This window comes from Bubalus bubalis, chromosome 6 (assembly GCF_019923935.1).
Source record: "Bubalus bubalis isolate 160015118507 breed Murrah chromosome 6, NDDB_SH_1, whole genome shotgun sequence".
NCBI lineage: Eukaryota > Metazoa > Chordata > Mammalia > Artiodactyla > Bovidae > Bubalus > Bubalus bubalis.
Genome location: NC_059162.1, coordinates 7,597,920 through 7,620,025, shown reverse-complemented (window position 1 = coordinate 7,620,025; position 22,106 = coordinate 7,597,920). Strand labels below are relative to the sequence as shown.

General features: G+C 40.7%; 1 protein-coding gene and 1 long non-coding RNA gene across 2 annotated transcripts in view; one reads left to right on the top strand and one right to left on the bottom strand.

Moving 5' to 3' along the window:
* Nucleotides 1-18,201, top strand: part of ATF6 (activating transcription factor 6) — a 234,783-nt gene extending 216,582 nt beyond the window's left edge. Inside the window, exon 17 of the mRNA XM_044944907.2 lies at nt 12,985-18,201. Within this exon, the coding sequence (XP_044800842.1) occupies nt 12,985-13,193 (209 nt within the window). The 3' untranslated portion in view covers nt 13,194-18,201. The remainder of the gene's footprint in view (nt 1-12,984) is intronic.
* Nucleotides 12,029-12,873, bottom strand: LOC123333954. The gene is made up of 2 exons (XR_006551557.1): nt 12,710-12,873; nt 12,029-12,350 (listed from the first exon to the last, which is right to left on the bottom strand). It is a non-coding gene; the product is annotated as an uncharacterized LOC123333954 (long non-coding RNA).
* Nucleotides 18,202-22,106: the final 3,905 nt, after the last annotated feature.

The following is a 22,106-nucleotide window of genomic DNA, read 5'->3' as shown; positions in this document are numbered from 1 at the left end:
ATGGAGTTGATGGTCTAGTAGGGGAGGCATATATTCATAAATAGGTAAATAAGCCAGTGTTTAATTATATGTTGTGATAAGTGCTATGAAGGAAAATAACTGATGTGATTTGAGGATGCAACTTGAGTTTTGGTAGTAAGAAGAAAGGCTTTTCTGAGGAAATGCACTTGTTTGATGTTTTACCAATATTTTAAATGTGATTTTGTTGCTTTTGAAACACTCCTGTCAGCTGCATAAAGGGAGAAACCTCATTTTCTTATGTAATTCCTTACAATTTAAGGCACTTAGTAAATGTTTGTGGACAGTTTTCTGACCCATGATATGGTGTCCGTTTTCCTTTAGAAAATTCACCCTCTGTTTAATTTGGATACAGAAAATAGGATCTGAATGCTTTTAAGAGTCTGTAACCATGCCTGGCCTATAGTTAGTATATAAACATTTGTTGAATGAATGAATGAAGATTACAAACTGAGTTTGGGTTCTCAGTTAAAAGTATTCTCAGTGATCAGATAAAACCACAGATCTACTCTTTTCCTTCATGTTCATGATTCTTTTTCAAAAATTTTTATTGAAGTATAGTTGATTTACAATGCTGTGTTAGTTTCAGGTATACAGCAAAATGAATCACTTATACGTATATCTACTCTTTTCTTTTTTTCACGTTCTTTTCCCATAAAGGATGTTACAGAGTATTGAGTAGAGTTCCCTGGGCTGTGCAGTAGCTGTTTTATTTATGGGGGCTTCCCCTGTGGCTCAGATGGTAAAGAATCTACCTGCACTGTAGCAGACCTGGGTTTGATCCCTGGGTCAGGAAGATCCCCTGGAGAAGAGAATGGCAACCCCCTCCAGTATTCTTGCCTGGAGAATCCCATGGACAGAAGAGCCTGGCGGGTTATAGCCCATGGGGTCGCAAGAGTCGGACATGACTAAGCAACTACGATTTCACTTTCATTTTATATATAGAAGTGTGTATTTGTCAGTCTCCCAATTTATCTGTCCTCTCCCCTTTTCCCCCCGGTAACAAGTTTGTTTTCTACAAGTGACTCTATTTCTGTTTTATAAGTAAGTTCATTTGTACCTTTTTTTTTTTTTACATTCCACATATAAACCATATCATATGATATTTGTCTGTCTTTGTCTGACTTCTTCACTCAGTATAACAGTCTCTAAGTCCATCCATGTTGCTGCAAATGACATTATTTTGTTCTTTGCAGCTGAGTACTATCCTGTTGTACATATGTGCCACATCTTCTTTAGTTTTGTCTTGGCTATGGCAAATAGTGCATCAGTAAACCTCAGAATGCGTGTATCTTATCATACTACAGTTTTCTCCAGATACATGCCAAGGAGTGGGATTGCTGGATCATATAGTAGTTCTATATTTAGTTTTTTAAGTTCAGTTCAGTCACTCAGTCGTGTCTGACTCTTTGCAACCCAGCATGCCAGGACTGTAGCACAGGAGGCTTCCCTGTCTGTCACCAACTCCCAGAGCTTGCTCAAACTCATGTCCATCGAGTCGGTGATGCCATCCAACCATCTCATCCTCTGTCATCCCCTTTTCCTTCTGCCTTCAATCTTTCCCAGCATCAGGGTCTTTTCAAATGAGTCAATTCTTCGCCTCAGGTGGCCAAAGTATTGAAGTTTCAGCTTCAACATCAGTCCTTCCAATGAATATTCAGGACTGATTTCCTTTAGGATGGACTGGTTGGATCTCCTTGCTATCCAGGGGACTCTCAAAAGTCTTCTCCAACACCACGTTTCAAAAGCATCCGTTCTTCAGCACTCAGCCTTCTTTATGGTCCAACTCTCACATCCATATGTGACTACTGAAAAAAACATAGCTTTGAATATACAGACCTCTGTCAGTAAAGTAATGTCTCTGCTTTTTAATATGCTGTCTAGGTTGGTCATAGCTTTTCTTCCAAGGAGCAAGCATCTTTTAATTTCCTGGCTGCAATCACCATCTGCAGTGATTTTGGAGTCCAAGAAAATAAAGTCTGTCACTGTTTCCATTGTTTCCCCATCTATTTGCCATGAAGTGAAGGGACCAGTTGCCATGATCTTAGTTTTTTGAATATTGAGTTTTAAGCCAGCTCTTTCACTCTCCTCTTTTACTTTCATCAAGAGGCTCTTTAATTCCTCTTCACTTTCTCCCATAAGGGTGGTGTCATCTGTATATCTGAGGTTATTGATATTTCTCCCGGCAATCTTGATTCCAGCTTGTGCTTCATCCAGCCTGGCATTTTATATGATGTACTCGGCATATAAGTTAAATAAGCAGGGTGACAATATACAACCTTGACGTACTCTTTCCTGATTTGGAACCAGTGTTGTTCCATGTCCGGTTGTAACTGTTGCTTCTTGACCTGCATGCAGATTTCTCAGGAGGCAGGTCAGGTGGTCTGCTAGTCCCACAGTTTGTTGTGATCCACACACATTCAAAGGCTTTAGTGTAGTCAATGAAGCAGAAGTAGATGTTTTTCTGGAATTCTCTTGCTTTCTCTCTGATCTAACTGATATTGGCAATTTGATCTCTTTTTCCTCTGCCTTTTCTAAATCCAAGTTGAACATCTGGAAGTTCTCAGTTCACACACTGTTGAAGCCTAGCTTGGAGAATGTTGAACATTACTTTGCTAGCCTGTGAGAAGAGTATAATTGTGTGGTAGTTTGAACATTCTTTGGCATTGCCTTTCTTTGGGATTGGGATGAAAAGGAACCTGCATACTGTCCTCCATAGTGGTTATACCAATTTACATTCCCACCAATATTGTAGGATGATTCCCTTTTCTGCACACTCTCTCTAGCATTCACTGTTTGCAGATTATTTGGTGATGGCCACTCTGGTGCGAGGTGACACCTCATTGTGGTTTTGGCTTGTATTTCCCCAATAGTAGGTGACGTTGGGGCGTCTTTTCATGTGCCTTGTAGCCATCAGTGCATCTTGGGAGAAATGTCTATTTAGATCTTCCAGCTCTTTTTTGATTAGGTTGTGTGTTTTTTTTTATTGAGCTGCATGGGCTGTTTTTATATTTTGGAGATTATTTGCAAATGAAGGAATTATTTTCTCCCATTCTCTGGGTTCATGCCCATCCTTTTTAACACACATGTTCCCATCATTTTTTCCCCAAGAGTACCATTTGGTTTCAGGACTCCATCTGTCTTGTCTACAAATAAACTCCAAAACTACAGTTCTAACCCTGTTTTCTCCTGCCAGTCAGTCCTCACCCCTATTTCCTACTGCTTGCCTGTTCTCTCCACTAACATGTCATGGAATCTCAGACGTGTATGTGCTCGACTTCTCCCTTGATAGCTGCATGGCTCACTCCTCACCTCCTGAGGTCCTTATGCAGAAGTCACCCTCTCAGTGAAGCCTCCACCGGGCACCACATCTAAACTGCAAGCCACTCCTCACACCGCCACCCTCACTCCCTAACCGCCTTCGGTGCTTTGTTTTTGCCCATACCACTTATTCAACATTCTGTATACTTATTTATTTTCGGTCTCCACCCTCACTTTTCTTTTATAAGGGTTAAACTCTATGAGAATAAGATTTTTTTTTTTTCTGTTTTGTTCACTTCTGTATCCTCAGTGCCTGGCACATGGTAGGAATTCAGTAAATATTTGTTGAATGGATAAATATATATAATGTTCAAGCATTATAAATATAATGCTTATATTGCATTAGAATACACAGTGAACAAGTCACGTGCTTGAATCAGTACATACTATGACTGGGAATGCAACAGCTACTAATGCAAACTGATACTAGCGTTTCCTGACAGTGACCCAGATACTAAGGGTATACTTGCCATTGGGGATGTGATTTCCTGAAATGATGATAAACAAATCTCAGTTAAAAAATAATAATATTCCCAACATAGTGGAGTGGTTTGTAAGAATGTATTCTAAAGACACTCTATGTTTGAACTTCCTGCTCTGCCATTTCCTTGTTGTATTGCTAGTTGCATGACATTTTTATGCTCCAGTTTTCTCATCTATAAAATGGGAATAATAATGCCTGAATTAGGAGGTTGCTTTGAGTATTAGATGAACAGTGTCTGGCAAACCAAACCACTAAATGTTATTAAACAAATTACTCAGTAGTTTATTCCTGGAAATTTAGTATATATAAAAACCAATACAATATTGTAAAGTAATTAGCCTCCAATTAAAATAAATAAATTTATATTAAAAAATAAGTAAATAAATTTAAAAATAAATAAATAATAAAAAAGAGGAAAAAAACATGTAAAAAAGCTTTATATTTAAATATAAAACAGTAAGTGTAGTTTCCTTCAATCATCATGACCACTTCATGTCTTCCTTAAGGATTGGTGGGTTTTATAGACATTATTGTAGGCCCATACATTTTTAAAATTAAATTATTATAGATCTTCTAACTAGATAAGTTCTTTCTCATCTGTCTCCCCATTGTTCAGAAATATAACAATCATATAATATTTAACATATTTTATTCATGCCTTTCCTTCTCAAACTATTCTGAAAAACTGAAGAGGAGAGAGCACATCCAAATTCATTCTGCGAGGCTGCCATTACCCTGATACCAAAATCAGAGAAAGATACTATGAAAAAAGAAAAGCACAGGCCAATATTTCTGATGACTATAAATGCAAAAATCTACAACAAAGGATTAGCAAACCAAATTCAATAATATGTAAAAAGGATCATATACCATGATCAAGTGGGATTTATTCCAGGGATGGAAGGATGGCTCATTATCTGCAAATCAATTAATGTGGTACATCACATTAACAAAATGAAGACTAAAAATCACATGATTGTCTTAACAGATGCAGAAGCATTTGACAAAATTCAATATCCATTCATGATAAAAACTCTCATCACAGTGAATATAGTGGGAACATATCTAAACATAATAAAGGCCATTTATGACAAACCCACAGTTAATATATTCAACAAGAAAAGCTGAAAGTTTTTCCTGTAAACTCAGGAATAAGGTAAGGATGCCAACTCTCACCACTTCTGTTTAACACGGTGTTGGAAGTTCTAGCCATATTCATCAGACAAGAAATAAAAGGCATACAAATTGGATGGGAAGAAGTAAAACTCTCACTACTGTGACATGACACTATATGTAGAAAGCCCTGAAATCTCACCCAAAAACTAATAAATGAGTTCAGTCAGTTACAGGATACAAGATTAATTAAAGAAATATTTTGTTTCCCTATATACCAATAATGAACTATCAGAAGGAGAATTCAAGAAAACAGTCCTATCTACATTGGCATCAAAAAGAATAAAATACCTAGCAACAAATTTAAACCAAGGACATTAAAAGACCTGTACTGTGAAAACTATAAGTTATTGATGAAGGAAATTGAAGACAGTATAGATAAATGTAAAGACATTCAATGTTCATGAATTGGAAGAATTAATCTTGTTAAAATGACCATACTACCCAAAGCAATCTACAGATTTATTGTACTGCCTATCAAAACAGCTATGACATTTTTCACAAGACTAGAGCAATCAATTCTAAAAATTTTACGTGGGACCTCCAAAGACCTCAAATAGTCAAAGCAACTTGAGAAGACAGAACAAAGTTGGAGGCATCACACTTCCTGACTTCAGACTATACTACAAAGCTACAGTCATCAAAACAGTATGGTTCTGTATACAGATACATAGATCAGTGGGACAGAATAGAGAGCCCAGAAACAAATCCGCACATTTATGTCCAATTAATCTATGGCAAGAGAGGCAAGAATATACAATGGAGAAAAGACAGTGTCTTCATTAAGTGGTGCTGAGAAAACTACACAGTTACATGTAAAAGAATTAAAGGAGAACATTCTGTAGTACTGTATATAAAAATAAACTTGAAATAGATTAAAAACCTAAATGTAAGACTGGAAACCATAAAAACTCCTAGAAGAAAACATAGGCAGAACACTTTTTTACAAAAATTGTAGCACTATTTTTTAGGATCTGTCTCCTAAAGCAAAGGAAATAAAAGCAGAAGTAAATAAATGGGACCTAATTAAACTTAAAAGCTTTTGCATAACAAAGGAAACCACCAACAAAATGAAGACAACCATTTTGGGAGAAAACAGGAGAATGGGAGAAAATATTTGCAGTGATATGACCAGTAAGGGTTTAATATCCAAAATATATATAAACAGCTCATAACAATTCAATGTTGAAAAAGCAAACAACCCAAATAAAAAAATGCAGAGGACCTGAATAGACATTTTTCCAAAGAAGACATACAGATGCCCAGGAAGCACATGAAAAAAAATGCTCAGCATCACTGATTATTAGAGAAATGCAAATCAAGACCTCAATGAGCTATCACCTCACACCTATCAAAATGGTTGTCATCAAAAAGACCACAGATAACAAATGCTGGAGAGGACGTGGAGAAAAGCGAACCCTTGTACACTGTTGGCGGGAATGTAAATTGGTGCAGCCACTATGGAAAACTATATGGAGTGTCCTTAAGAAACTAAAAATAAAACTACCATATGATCTAGCAACTCCCCTTCTGAGTATATATCTGAAGAAAATGGAAACATTAATTCAAAAGAACACATGCACCTCAGTGTTCATGAGAGCGTTATTTACAGTAGTCAAGTAATGAAGGCAATCTAGGTGTCCATCAGTAGATGAGTGCATAAAGAAAATGTGGTGTATATAGCTGCAACAGAATACTACTCAGCCATAAAAAAGAATCAAGTGTTGCCATTTGCAACAACATGGATGGACCTGAAGAGTATTCAGTTCAGTTCAGTTCAGTTCAGTTGCTCAGTCATGTCCGACTCTGCGACCCCATGAATCGCACCATGCCAGGCCTCCCCGTCCATCAACAACTCCCGGAGTTAACCCACACTCATGTCCATCAAGTCAGTGATGCCATCCAGCCATCTCATCCTCTGTTGTCCCCTTCTCCTCCTGCCCCCAGTCCTTCCCAGCATCAGGGTCTTTTCCCATGAGTCAACTCTTCACATGAGGTGGCCAAAGTACTGGAGTTTCAGCTTTAGCATCAGTCCTTCCAAAGAAAACCCAGGGATGCTCTCCTTCAGAATGGACTGGTTGGATCTCCTTGCAGTCCAAGGGACTCTCAAGAGTCTTCTCCAGCACCAGAGTTCAAAAGCATCAATTCTTCGGCGCTCAGCTTTCTTCACAGTCCAACTCTCGCATCCTTACATGACCACTGGAAAAACTATAGCCTTGACTAGACAGACCTTTTTAGACTTAGTGAAATAAATCAGACAGAGAAAGACAAATACTGTATGTTATCACTTATATGTGGAATCTAAAAAATAAAATGACTGAATATAATAAAACAGAAACAGACTACCAGATATGGAGAACAAAGCAGTGGTTTCCAGTGGGGAGAAACAAGGTAAAGGGAGGGAATAAAGAAGTAGAAACCACTATGTATAAAATAAGCTACAAGCATAGAGAATATAGCTAATATTTTATAATAACTTTAAATGGAATATAATGGAAATTTATGTAATAGAGCAAATCAACTATACTTCAATAAAAAATAAGTAAGTACACATGTATTTTTAAAAAGTTTAACAAATTCTGGTTTGTCTTATAGTTAAATGTATAAAGCCCCTCCCACTGTCCCTCCCTGCCCTTGGACACTCAGCCTGAAGTCTCTCCACTGTCGGAGAAACAGCAAAGGGCAGACAATAGTAGTTACTGGGCTCTCTTTGCTCCTGCAGGTGTTTTTCCTTATGTCTCTGGAAAGAGTCAAGGTGGAAGTGTATTTTGTGTTTCCATCTGCAGTATGCCTGCCTGCTAAGTCACTTCAGTTGTGTCCAACTCTGCGACCCCATGGACTGTAGTCCTTCAGGCTCCTCTGTCCATGGGGATTCTCCAGACAAGAAAAATGGAGTGGGTTGCCATGCCCTCCTCTAGGGGATCTTCCCGACCCAGAGATCAAACGTGCGTCTCTCAATGTCTCCTGCGTTGGCTGGTGGCTTCTTTACCACCAGCGTCACCTGGGAAGCCCATCCGCAGTGACTCTTAGTTATTCACTCAGTCTTCTTCCCCGCTGATGAGGGAAAGGTTCTAGCTCCACCAGTGATCCCTTACCTGCTACCTTCAAAAATGCCAGACATTTTTTAAAAAGAGCCAAACCTCTTTTCTGTCAGTATTTTAACATATTCAGTGACATAGAACATTTATATATTGGTTACAAGGAAAAGGTCAATATTGGAATTTTCATAGAAGGTTCTCAGAAGTTCTTGAAACAGGAATAACATTGAAACATATACACTACCATATATGAAATAGATAACCAGTGTGGGTTTGATGTATGAGGCAGGGCATCCAAAGCCGGTGCTGTGTGACATCCTGGAGGTTTAGAGTGGGGAGGGAGATGGGAAGGGGGCTTCAGGATAGAGGGGGCATATGTATACCTATGGCTGATTCATACTGATGTATGGCAAAAACCATCACAATATTGTAAAGTAATTATCCTACAATTAAATTAATTTTTTAAAAAAGAAGTTGAATGGAGAATTTGGGTAGAAGAGTAGAAAGAGCTTTTTAACTTTTTTCCAATGCATGGCGCACTGGGATGGTCACAACCAGCACATACGTGATATTTTACCGCTTTATTGTTCATTCTGTTCCCACCTTCCATTCCCTTTGTCTCCACTTTCTTACCCATTTGGGTTTCTTTCCTCATTTTTCAGTTTGTTTGTTTTGGATGAAGTTATGTCTTGTGATCCGTGGAAGGGGGGATTTTTATTTACCATGCATGTCCCCCCACACCCCGCAGAATTCAGGCACAGATACGGACAGCCTACTGCCCGTCACCAGCCTAGCCTGATGAGTGTCTGATTCTGAACAGAAATCTGTTTTCTCACACATAACTTCTTTGCAAAGCACTGGTGAAGTCTTGTTTTGTTTTGCTTTTAAATTAAGCTTTCTGTAAAATTCTGAGGTATTTGAATTCTGTTTACGGTCAAGGTTCTGATGTATGTGTTAGTCATCTCCCAGCAAACAGCCCCTTGGCAGGCCATTCTTAATTCAGTTACTGTGTGTTTACAGGCGTTCAGAATTTCACAGTGCCTAGAGTTTTTCCACCGCCACTCTCCAGGCGCTTTTTTTCATGCTTTCCCAGTCCTTCTGGGCATTCAGAATCACTTTCTGATGCTCATGTTTCACGTCAATCACCTCTTCCTTTTTATTTGCCTGATTAATTTTGAACGTGAAGTATTCGTATTTTGTACCTTTTTCCTGACTCGGGTCAATGTTTCTTCTCATTGTGTTTACTCCAGAAGGCCCAGCACGTAAGATCAGTTACATCACTGTGCAGCACCCAAAACCGTGCTTGCCAGAGCAAGAGGGAGAGTAAGCCCTTACCGTCTGTGCTCCACACTGTTCCTTTTAGTTCTGTTTTCCCCAGTAGTCACTGTCTTCTGTCATTAAGTACACAAAAAATGTTTTAGCAATCTTTTCACATAACTCAACTCTAACAACTCCCTAATCCAGTATTTACCTTGTTCCCTCTTGTCAGAAAACCCATGAGCTGTGATGTTTTCTCTTATTCTGGGGGTGCTGCCCCTTCATAATGGAAGCCTGGCCCTTGGTGAGAGAGTGCAGTCCGTCCTCAGCCTCTCACATCCTGTCTGGATTTTCCTTCAGAGGCTCTTCCTCTCCCTTTTCCCTGAGCCACCAGAAACTTCAGGTCTCATCTCTCCGGTTAGAGCCTACTCTGGTGCATATTATTCACATGCATGCGTGCTTAGTCATGTCCAGCTCTTTGTGACCCCATGGACTGTAGCCCACCAGGGTCCTCCATCCATGGAATTCTCCAGGCCAGAATACTGGAGTACTGGAGTGGGTAGCCTTTCCCTTCTCCAGGGCATCTTCCCAACCCAGGGATCGAACCCACGTCTCTTGCATCTCTTGCATTGGCAGGCATATTCTTTTTACCATTGCACCACCTGTAGACCCCTTGTATTATTCACAGTGAGGTGCAAATTTCAGAGTTTCAGAGTCTCTCTGTTGCTCCTGGAAGCAGACTGTGTGCCTGACAGCACAGGGCAAGGGCCTAGCAGACGGCAAGTTATCATAAGCTGTTTCCCGTTCTGTTCTCCTTTAGTTAAAATAATTAGAACCTCATCAGTAATGTTGGGAGAAGGCAATGGCACCCCACTCCAGTACTCTTGCCTGGAAAATCCCATGGACGGAAGAGCCTGGTAGGCTGCAGTCTATGGGGTCACTCAGAGTCAGACACGACTGAGTGACTTCACTTTCACTTTTCACTTTCATGCATTGGAGAAGGAAATGGCAACCCACTCCAGTGTTCTTGCCTGGAGAATCCCACAGACGGGGGAGCCTGGTGGGCTGCCGTCTCAGGGGTCGCACAGAGTCGGACACGACGGAAGTGACTTAGCGGCAGCAGTAATGTTGAGACTACCCCACTCATTATGCAAGGGGGTCAGTACTGAAACCCCCAAAGGACTCTTTTATAGGGTCCCACAGAGTGGACCAAAGAAAAGAAATTGCTAGAGCCACTCATTTTTTTAGAGGTTGTGGGTAACTTGGGAGTCCTAATGGTATGTCACTTTAAACCCTAAATTATCAGTTTGTCGTTTAGAAGGGCTTCCTAAATTTGGTTTAAGACACTCATATCCTATCTGGTAGAGTCTTCTTCTAGTATTGCTGGTCACTTCCTTGGCCTCAAAGTTCAGAAAGGAGTGAAGAACAGAGTCCATTTTAAAGCCTCCTGAACCCATAGCTAGCCTGAGCCTCCTGGTTGGGCTTAAAATAATGATGCCATTTCAGCCATGGCGAGGGACTCCCAGGTTTTTGGAATCATGACACAGCTTTAGTTTTCCCCCAAGCATCTGAGCTCATATCACCAGGTTTTTCATCTCTTCCCAATATTTAAGATATTAAAGAACTCCAGTTATCAATTTAAAGCATAGCAGGCACATGGGCTCTGATGACTTCTGCAGGTGGTATGGACTATATGAGAGAACCTAGTTTTGATCTTATACTGTCATCTGGATTTTGAGTCAATTCAGGAAAGTAGTAAAAATTAGTAATGTATATTATGTCTCTTATACATGTGTTTTTCATTATTCAGTCATTTGTGTGTGTGTGTGTGTGCATGCACACACACATACAATCTTTCAGTTTTTCTAAAAGAGAGGGACCATGGTTCCAAAAGGAAATGACTAGTGTGGTACCTTGGAATCTGAACCGTATCACATGTTCTGAATGTAATAACTCCAAATACGTTAGCAGCTTGTCTTTCTTCCATTGCCTACTTTTTAGAAAAGAAAACACCTGGATAGGGAAACGTTGGCTAGCTTACAGGCAATCAGATTTAATTCTCTAAAGATAAGTAAATGATTTGATAGCCATTACAGAGTAGCAGGAGTTGTAAAATTGGAGTTAAAATTCCATAGCAATGGTCTTTAAAAATAAGTAGGGTTAGTTAATATCCAGCAGCAACTGACTGCTCTTCATCACTAGTAAGGCTGGGAAAGAAGGAAATTAGCTTTAACTGTAATCAAAGAGACTTATAAGACTTGTAGTGGGAAATTCACCATCAAGTGGAGACTATTTTAGAAGTTGAAATAATCAGCCAATAAAAGTGGAAGAATGATGTCTTCCATTAGCTTTAAAAATATGATCTGCTCAAGGCACTTGAAGTTGATAGCTTATTAGATTTAATAGTTTTTAACCTTTAAGAGGCGATAGACCTCATTAAGAATCTGATGTAACCCCCCTCTCCAGAAAAATGCTCACACAAATAAAACTTTGCATGTAATTTCAGGGAACTTATGGACTCTGAGGTCTTTGCATTAGACCCTGTTTTAAGACACCCCGGATTAGGTGATCTCTGTAAATCTTTTCCTGCCTCATAAGTGACAAACTCCATAGTTCAGTTTTCCCAAACATAATGGAATCTGAGGATCAAATGTCAAGCTTTGGATTTTCTTCCTCTGGATTTATAATACTTGGCATACATGGTGTAGTAGTAGAAAATAAATAAAAAGATAATGGAATAGAAAGAATTCTACTTTTAAATTCAGTTCTTTGTCCTAGAGAAGCCAAATGTTTAATTTAAAAATCACTGTTTGGCTGTGTATCATCTTCATGAAAAGGCAGTGTAGGACTAGGCCTTCGCCAGCATTCTTCCTGATCCCCACACCCAGCTCTGGATTCATGGTTGAAATTGCAAACTGAGATGCCACGTTGACTCTCCAGCCTTCTTCCACGTTCACACATCCTCTGACTGTATTGCTGTGACTGTTCAGCTGGACTTGAAAGCTGGACTTGTTATCTATTTATAATTCTTCCATCAGTTTTGTGCCAAGTTTCATTGACTACAAGTTGGAAAAAACCACCCAGAATTACAAATCAGGGAATAAATTATTATAGCCTTCACTGTATTTTTATGTTCCTAATTTCTAACCCTTAAATGCATAGTTGGGAATATCTTAATGAAATTAGAAATATTACTGATGCACAGGAACCAAGCAGTCTTGGCCAAGGCCTCCTTACGATTCACATGATATGGTGGTCCATTTGACAAATTACTCCTTCCCACTGTTGAAAGGGAAGGAGAGGACTTAAGTATTCTTCCCCCCTGCACCCACTCCCCACCCTCTGCATCTGAAATCTCCTGCTGTTCCAGTTGCTGCAGTCGTGGTGATACACTGCATGGAAAGCATACAAGACATACAATGTCTGTGAATAGGTGACCCGCGGTATTCATTCTGACAGTGCCTCCAGCGCCTCCTGAGCCAGTGAAGGTTGTTTGGAAACCAGAATTGAGGAGAGGACAGCCCATCCCGGCACTGTAGCTCTGATTAGTGACTGATGAATTCTCTCTGTACCCTTGAAAGCGTGTTGACAGTTCACACCTTGGAGCTCATGATGTCTTCCTGGGATTGAAGCTTATAGCGGAATTTCACCTTCTGTTGAATATTTATTCCTTGTGTGTATTCCTCTCTGCAGAGAATGTGATCAACGGGCAAGATTACGAAGTGATGATGCAGATTGACTGTCAGGTGATGGACACCAGAATCCTCCACATCAAAAGCTCGTCAGTGCCTCCTTACCTCCGGGATCAGCAGAGGAATCAAACCAACACCTTCTTTGGTTCCCCTCCAGCAGCCCCAGAGGCAGCCCGTGTGGTCAGCACCATCCCTGAGTCCTTACAGTAGTGCCCTGGGGCTACATTGGAGAATGAGAATGGGACCCTGCCAGACTGGTGAGTGGTGAGAGAAATGTTTCTTTTTGCCTCGGTGGCAAGCAGAGAACTGCCTCATAATAGAATTCCAGAGAGAGAAGAGGAAAAAACGAAGCTGCTCTATTTCTCACCATCTGCCTATCCACTTGAAGAGCACTGAAGCTCAGACACAAGGCAAGCAGCAGTTCTCCGGGGGCACAGGTAGCCCTGCATTCTTCACCGCTGCCTGGTGTAGATTTTTATTTTCCCTGTACTTTTCTAAATTACTTTTCCCTCTGTATTTGTTTTGTGTTTAAATAGTCATATTCTTTCAAATAAGACCCGCTTCCCTCTCTGCCGTTTCACTTATAGGTACCGTACGTTCATTTAACAGCACACAGATGTTTCCACTGATTAGATCTTTCATCAGCTTAATGCAAACCAATTGTGGATGTGTGCGTATTGGAAAGCAGATGCCAGAACCAGCAGGGCCAAAAGCATCCCCAAGAGAGGCAAGCCCTTTGGAGTGTTAGGTAAAAGGGAAAACCCTCCAGTGGCAAAGTTTATCTTGGGATTTGTGGTTCACACCTGAAACGGCACGAGAACCAACTGTATTGCGGGGGAGGGTAGTGAATTCGAGAGAATAAAATGAAAGAGACGGTGGTGGGGGTCTTTTTGAAAGAGGAGATAGCTCCATTAATACATGTATTTAGAACACTGAAAGTTTGATGAGACTGCAGTTTAATTAAAGCCATTTCTTCTGAGGACCATGGCCCACTAAGAGTTAGCACACATAAGTATTTATGTCTTTGCTTATCTGATTCAGATCCTCAGAGACCACAGAACAAGTTCTTCACTTTATTGTGAATCTCCACACACTACACACCTTCTATTAATATGACCCAGTTCAAGTAAGGAGCATGTAGGTGACTTTAGATTTAAACAAACATGAGTTTTTTCTTTTGAGAATTGACAGGTATTTACTCCTTTAAGACTATGCAGACAGGCAAATTAGATTCCTACTGGTGGAGTGCGTCCCATAATAAGACAGTAATTATCAGTTCTGCAGTGAAAAGGCAGTGAAGGAATTTAATTCTTTTGTCCTCCCATTATTAAAAACAAAACAGAAAAATATCGTACTTTGTTCACTTGTACTTTACTTTCTTCTCCTCTGTGATTTCTACCTTTAGCTTCAAAAATGGGTCTTTGACCCTCTCCTCCTCTGAAACTTTTCAATTTCTCAGTAGAATGCATTCTGCAAACACCGCTTCTTATCCTAATTGACTTGCTTTGGTCAGATTTCTTCTCTTCCATTCCACACTGTATCAGTCTCTTCCTCCCTGCAAGAAAAGAACAGAGAAAATATATCAACTCCTCAAGGATTTATATCTAGCCAGTTAGTTTTCTGCCTGTGAAATGAGCATGGTTCCTAAATACTTCTGAAGACGCACCAGCACTTCTGTCTGGACAGTGATGCTTCTCTAAGTCAGTTAGATGCTTTTGGAGGAAATCAGTTTAACTTGTGAGGGGAAGCAGGGGGCTCTGTTCCCTGGGAATCTGGAGTTTGGAAAGTGTCAGTAGCCTCCTTTTCTGTATGCACAAACTGTTTTAAATCAGGGCAGCACTCCACTCTGATTTGGCTGTCCTGGGCAATTTCAGACAAGAGCCACTTCCCAGGGGACCACTCTTCCTTCTACTGGGCACCAAGAAAGAGAAGGTAGCACCTAGAAGACCTTTAGGCTACAGGCCATCTTCTCCTGGAGTGTCTTCTCCCGGTCCTGATCCTTTCCATTCTGTCCTGTGAATTATTCCAAACAAGAGGCTGCTGCCATGGCCAGTAGTCAGTGGTGACATGGTCATTCCCAAGCTGCCAGTCTTCCCCCGGAACTGAGGTAGTCATTACGGTGGATACACATAAAGTGTGCATGGAGTGATTATGGACGGTGCTTCCTTCCTGCCCTTTGCACTGAATCACACAAGAGCGAACCATCACGTGGAGTTCTTGGTTTTAGCACTCGCTTTTACTTTTTCCCTTCATTCCCAGCTTTTCCTGCACTCATTTTACCAAGCGGCCAGACTGAAGGCTTACATGTTGCATCCCCTGAATGCCTTTCAGGTGGGATAAGTGTGGATTGAGAGTACCTGTGAAGTGGCCATAAAAAGCCATCTGGGAGCCTTGCCTGCTTTCACTCACCAACCTTTCTGCTCCTTGTCATGACCTATTCTGCAGTTGATCTTTTTGAGAGGTGGGAACAGGATTCTCCTCAGGGTACAGTTTCAGGAAATGAGTGAAAGGCAACTGACAAGTGCAAAGAAATATACTTTTTAAACTGCTGTCAAGGCTAGTGCTAATCCCTGGGCATAATGGTATTTTTATTTTAATACCTGTACGCTAGCTCAAGGTCCTTTAGGAAATGGAAAGTTGCTGTGCCTGATGAATAAATTAAGCTGTTTTTTCCCTTAATTGTTGTGGTGAGATTGCCTTTTGGGGATGGCAACCAGGAATTATGGCGGATGTGTGGGTGTATATTTATTTAATTTTTTAATTTATTAAGTCTTTAAGTGGTATTTTGCAAATTTGTGAGGATATTAGATAAGGTCACGGAGAGGTCAAGTCCACCTGTTCCTAGATGGCTGTGCCCTTTGGGGCAGTGGTACTACTCTTGTGGGAAGTGATGGTGAAGACTTCTGGGTGTTTTTCCCACCTGGTTGTGACTTTTTAAGGCTTCATGGAAGTAGATGTTCCCTTGTGCTACCTACTGAGTCAGATGTCAGGGGCTACTTCCCCGGGGGGTTAACTCACTCAGCGGAACAGGGACACAGGTCCATTAGGACCACAGTGTGAAATGCCTCTTTCTAAAGTTAGGGTTTGTGAAAGGATCATCTTGAAAGAAACATATTGCTTGCCATCCTTGTAGTTTATGTTATTGGGTAGTGTTTGTCGTTTCACAAGTAAGAAATTTGCTGTGATTACGAAAGCTCAGAGCATCTTCTAATTTAAAAAAAGAAAAAAAAAGACTACAGGCTTCAGAACAAAGCTGGCATTTCTTTGCCTTCTCTTGTTAGCAAGAAGTAGACACAGAGGTATTTGAAAGCAGCAATGTTACATGAGTCATTCCTGAGTGTTCTGAATAAACACTACTTAGAAACAGACAAGAAATTTGGGATTCAAACTGATTTTTCTAGCATTTTTAAAGAGACACTGCCCCGATTAAGCTTGCCTGGCTTGAACCTGCCTCCCGGGAATGAAGCCCCAGTAGTCACAGCGGTGGCCCTCGGATAGGACCTGCCGCTGCGGCGTCTGGAGTCATGGAGCTGGAGAGCGCGCGAGCTCTTGGCAGCTTTTGCACTGGTTTCTGATTTTCACCATTTTACTAACCTCAGGTGGTGACACTTGACAATCAGAGAAAAACTTGTAATTATATTTGACTTTCTAACACATTGCCAAGTTTCAAAGCAGCTTCCACTTTCAACTATTAGAAGCAACCACTTTTACTGAAGAGCCAGAGTTAGAGTCCATGCCCCCTTCAGTCTGACCTCATGGAAGTTTTCCACCGTGAAAGCCCTCTTTCCACTGCACACTGCTGGGCCAACTCAGCTTCTTGCTTCAGAGTCATAGGACTCAACTTCAAATGAGACCTTGCGTACTATCCTATTGGCTGTTCTCATACAAATTAACCTCTCAAATAAGATTGCTTAATACCAGAATTGATAGACATTTTTGACCCTCTATAGACCCCTCATTCTTTGCCAAATGCTACTTCTGTTAGTCTTGAGTCATTTTAATTTACAGAAATTAGGATCTTCGCTGCTAATATGAATGCTAATTATAACTTTACCTTAAAAGCAGAATAAAGCTTAAAGAGATAAAATGAAATGTAAGAAACTTTTATTCTTACACCTAATAATATTTGGAAGGGAGCAGTTCCTATTTCCCCTCACCCCTAGGGGTTGAGATTAATTTTTAATTTTCTAGGAAATAGAACATTGGACTACCACCCAAAATGTTGGCAGAGTCCAGATGGAACTATGCACATTAAAAAAAAAAACAAAAAAACAAACAAACACTTTTCTCTTACCTGAAAAAAGAGTCTGTTCTGTTAACTTATATTTTTAATGAGTAAACTTAAAATAAATTTTATTTTGGACAAGACTAGGACTTTTCGCAGTTTATTCTAATACCTCTGTGTTAATATCTGTCAGGCTTTCTGTCAGAACTTATGAAAAGAAGATGACAAAGGCATCTGGATCAGGAAACTTGTCCTGTGTGTGAGTCAGGTCATGGCTAGTCACTGGCAAACAGTGGGCACCATGCTCAACATAGTGGTTTGCTACCTTGAAGCCTTAGAGACTTAGCACATTAAAAGGCTTTTAATTATATTAAATGGGGAACCAAGGAGTAAATAAAACACAGTTGACCGTTTCCAAGGTCAGCAAACAGCACACTGCCTTGCTGCTTGCCCCCAGTGATGCTGCTGACCATCAGTCAACAAGCAGACCCGGAGGCTTGGCGTCTTGCCCAGCAGGATCATCTCAGTTTAGTGGGCTGACTTTCACGACAGATGTATATTGGACCCTTTTAACTCACACTCAGCCCTCATTTCTAGGTCAGTCATCTTCATGAGAGATGGTGGGGAAATAGAACTTTAGATGGAAACTGCTCTGTACTACTGGCCTTAGAGATACTCGTCACTTGTCATCACACTGGCAGTATGGTTAGTCTGAGACCGATAGTGCTTCTCCCGCGGAGCCATTAGAACCCGAGGAGAGAGCATCAGAGATGTCGTTTCACCAGGACTTTCTTTCTAAGGTTGTATCGGTGCTCAGTTAAGAATGGGTTAAAATGTGGAGGAAAGATGTACCATTTTCTCCCTTAAATTTTTTGTTTTGTTTTCAACACATTAAGAAACAATGACAGCAGACTATGATATGCTTTTAAGCAAGTCTTTATGATGCAATACTTGTTCTTTGTCTAAACTTCAAATAAAGAATTTTTAAACTGCTTGGTTTTGTGCTGTATGTAGAAAGAGAAAAAAAAAAAAAAGACCCAAAATGAATCTGCAGTGTTAAGTGATTAATAATGAGAAGGGAAGCCTGACATGGTTTCGTGGCTTGTTACTGTTTAGATGAAACAATTGAGCTCTTTTCCACTCTTCTTCCCAACCTGGTTAAGTAAAAGTTTCCTTTATTGTATCCAAATATTTAAACTACAGTCTTACTAAGGGGAAAAACAATTGTCTAAAAATTCATCCTTTGACATTCTACATTAGGAAACCAAGTTACTCAATCACACCAAAGACCTCTCTTCAGCTTGGAAGGACATGTCCATGAAGCTGGTCTCTGCAGACTGTCAGCACAGAATCCATCTGGGAGCAGTCAGTGTGGCATTTAGTGAGGACCCAGGCTATACCTCAGACACTGCCTATGTTCACTACCTTTTATCTTATCTCAATCCTCCCTACAACTCATTTCCTACAGTGGGTACCTAACTAGTAAGCAGCAGACTCAGTATTTGGACCCAAGCAGTTTAACTCAGGGCATGGATTCTTATTTGCTCTATTGCTCCCCGTCCTGAGGCACAGATCGAGCATAGGTACCTGCCCTAAAGGAGCCTGTGGGGCCAGGTACACAAATATAAAAAATTACAGTCACATCAGGGTTCTCTCAGAGACAAAACTACGTTTCTTTCCTAAGGTACCTTATCAGGCTTCTTTGGAAAGTAAGACCTCAAATCCCCTCTTCTGCAGAGAAGGTCAGCGCACATTGGAGGATAGGGGTCTGGGCAGCAGAAGAATAAAAGCTACAGGACTTGGTCTCTGGATTCTGGAGCTTCTCAGGGATTCATGAGAAGATTCCCTGGTCACAGCAGGGCAAAAAGACTTCACACTGCTCAATGTGCTAAAATCTGAATCCTCTTCATTGTCTCAAATATTCAGTGAGCCTGTTGCGCACACACCTTTGAATCAATGTTGTTTGACAGAGTGAAAGAATGGAAATAGGAAGTAATGTGGTCTCACTGGTGCAGAAGAAAAGCTTGCAGACAGTAAAGCAAGATAATTCATAAACGGAAGAGTCAATGAAGCAGCAGAAGTGAATGGGGAAATATCACCGCCCATACCCTTGCCCTCACAGGACTCCACCACCAAATCATTATGGAATTGTCCCTCCTGGACTTCCCACTGTATGTGGGATAGTGTTCAAGCCAATTTTGGGGTCTCAAAGGCTAACCACAGCGGACATTTGGATTACACAATACAGGGTGCCTGAAATAGAGGGCGCTTCTAGCACGTACTCTGCAATTTACCAAACTAGTCCTTTTTTGTTAGAAATTTAAACCACTTCCAATGTTTTGCTAACCATAGGAAATCTATAGTGTATTATTCACTCCATCACATTCACTCCATCGCATCTGGTGTGATCTCCACAATTGCCTGAAGACAGTTTTTCCCTTAGCTGACTTCATGATGATGGTTGATATGTATAGAAGACTTAACTTGTAGTAGAGATTGTGCTAAGCATTTGTAAGCATTAGTTCACTAAACTTGACAGCAGCCTTATGAAGTAGTTTATCCACGACACAGATGAAAAAATGGGCAAAAAAGTTAAGGAACTTGCCTAAGAACTCACAACTAGCACATGCCAGAGCTAGGATTTGAAATTATGTCTCAATTCAGTTCAGTCACTCAGTCATGTCCAACTCTTTGCGACTCCAGGGACTTCAGCATGCCAGGCCTCCCTGTCCATCACCAACTCCCAGAGTTCACTCAAAATCATGTCCATTGAGTTGGTGATGCCATCCAACCACCTCATCCTGTCGTCTCCTTCTCCTCCTGCCTTCAATCTTTCCCAGCATCAGAATCTTTTCAAAAGAGTCAGCTCTTCACATCAAGTGGCCAAAGTATTGGAGTTTCAGCTTCAGCACCTATCCTTCCAATGAATATTCAGGACTAATCTTCTTTAGGATGGACTGGTTGGATCTCCTTGCTGTCCAAGGGACACTCAAGAGTCTTCTCCAGCACCACAGTTCAAAAGCATCAATTCTTTGGTGCTCAGCTTTCTTTATAGTCCAACTCTCCCATCCATACATGACTACTGGAAAAACCATAGCCTTGACTAGACGAACCTTTTTTGGCAAAGTAATGTCTCTGCTTTTTAATATCCTGTCTATGTTGCTCATAACTTTTCTTCCAAGGAGTAAGCATCTTTTAATTTCATGGCTGCAGTCACCATCTGCAGTGATTTTGGAGCCCCCCAAAATAAAGTCTCTCACTGTTTCCCCATCTATTTGCCATGAAGTGATGGGACCAGATGCCATGATCTTCGTTTTCTGAATGTTGAGCTTTAAGCCAACTTTTTCACTCTCTCTTTCACTTTCAACAAGACGCTCTTTAGTTCTTCTTCACTTTCTGCCATAAGGGTGGTGTCATCTGCATATCTGAAGTTATTGATATTTCTCCCGGAAATCTTGATTCCAGCTTGTGCTTCTTCCAGCCCAGCGTTTCTCATGATGTACTCTGCATATAAGTTAAATAAGCAGGGTGACAATATGCAGCCTTGACGTACTCCTTTTCCTATTTGGAACCAGTCTGCCCTTCCACATCCAATTCTAACTGTTGCTTCCTGACCTGCATACAGATTTCTCAAGAAGCAGGTCAGGTGGTCTGGTAATCCCATCTCTTTAAGAATTCTCCACAGTTTGTGGTGATCCACACAGTCAAAGCCTTTGGCATAGTCAAAGCAGAAGTAGATGTTTTTCTGGAACTCTCTTGCTTTTGCGATGATCCAGCAGATGTTGGCAATTTGATCTCGGGTTCCTCTGCTTTTTCTAAAACCAGCTTGAACATGGAAGTTCATGTTTCACGTACTGTTGAAGCGTGGCTTGGAGAATTTTGAGCATTACTAGCATGTGAGATGAGTGTAATTGTGTGGTAGTTTGAACATTCTTTGGCATTGCCTTTGTTTGGGATTGGAATGAAAACTGACCTTTTCCAGTCCTGTGGTCCCTGCTGAGTTTTCCACATTTTCTGGCATATTGAGTGCAGCACTTTCACAGCATCATCTTTTAGGATTTGAAATAGCTCATCTGGATTTCCATCACCTCCACTAGTTTTGTTCATAGTGATGCTTCCTAAGGCCCACTTGACTTCACATTCCAGGATGTCTGGCTCTAGATGAGTGATCACACCATCGTGATAATCTGGGTTGTGAAGATCTTTTTTGTACAGCTCTTCTGTGTATTCTTGCCACCTCTTCTTAATATCTTCTGCTTCTGTTAGGTCCATACCATTTCTGTACTTTAATGTGCCCATCTTTGCATGAAATGTTCCCTCGGTATCTCTAATTTCCTTGAAGAGATCTCTAGTCTTTCCCATTCTAGTGTTTTCTTCTATTTCTTTGCATTGATCACTGAGGAAGGCTTTCTTATCTCTCCTTGCTATTCTTTGGAACTCTGCATTCAAATAGGTATAGCTTTCCTTTTCTCCTTTGCTTTTCGCTTCTCTTCTTTTCTCAGCTATTTATAGGGCCTCCTCAGACAGCCATTTTGCCTTTTTGCATTTATTTTTCTTGGGGATCTTCTTGATCCCTGTCTCCTGTACAATGTCACAAACCTCCATCCATAGTTCATCAGCACTCTGTCTATCGGATCTAGTCCCTTAAATCTATTTCTCACTTCCACTGTATAATCAGAAGGGATTTGATTTAGGTCACACCTGAATGGTCTAGTGGTTTTCCCTACTTCCTTCAATTTAAGTCTGAATTTGGCAATAAGGAGTTCATGATCTGAGCCACAGTCAGCTCCCAGTCTTCTTTTTGCTGACTGTATAGAGCTTCTCCATCTTTGGCTGCAAAAAAATATAATCAATCTGATTTCGGTGTTGACCATCTGGTGATGTCCATGTGTAGAGTC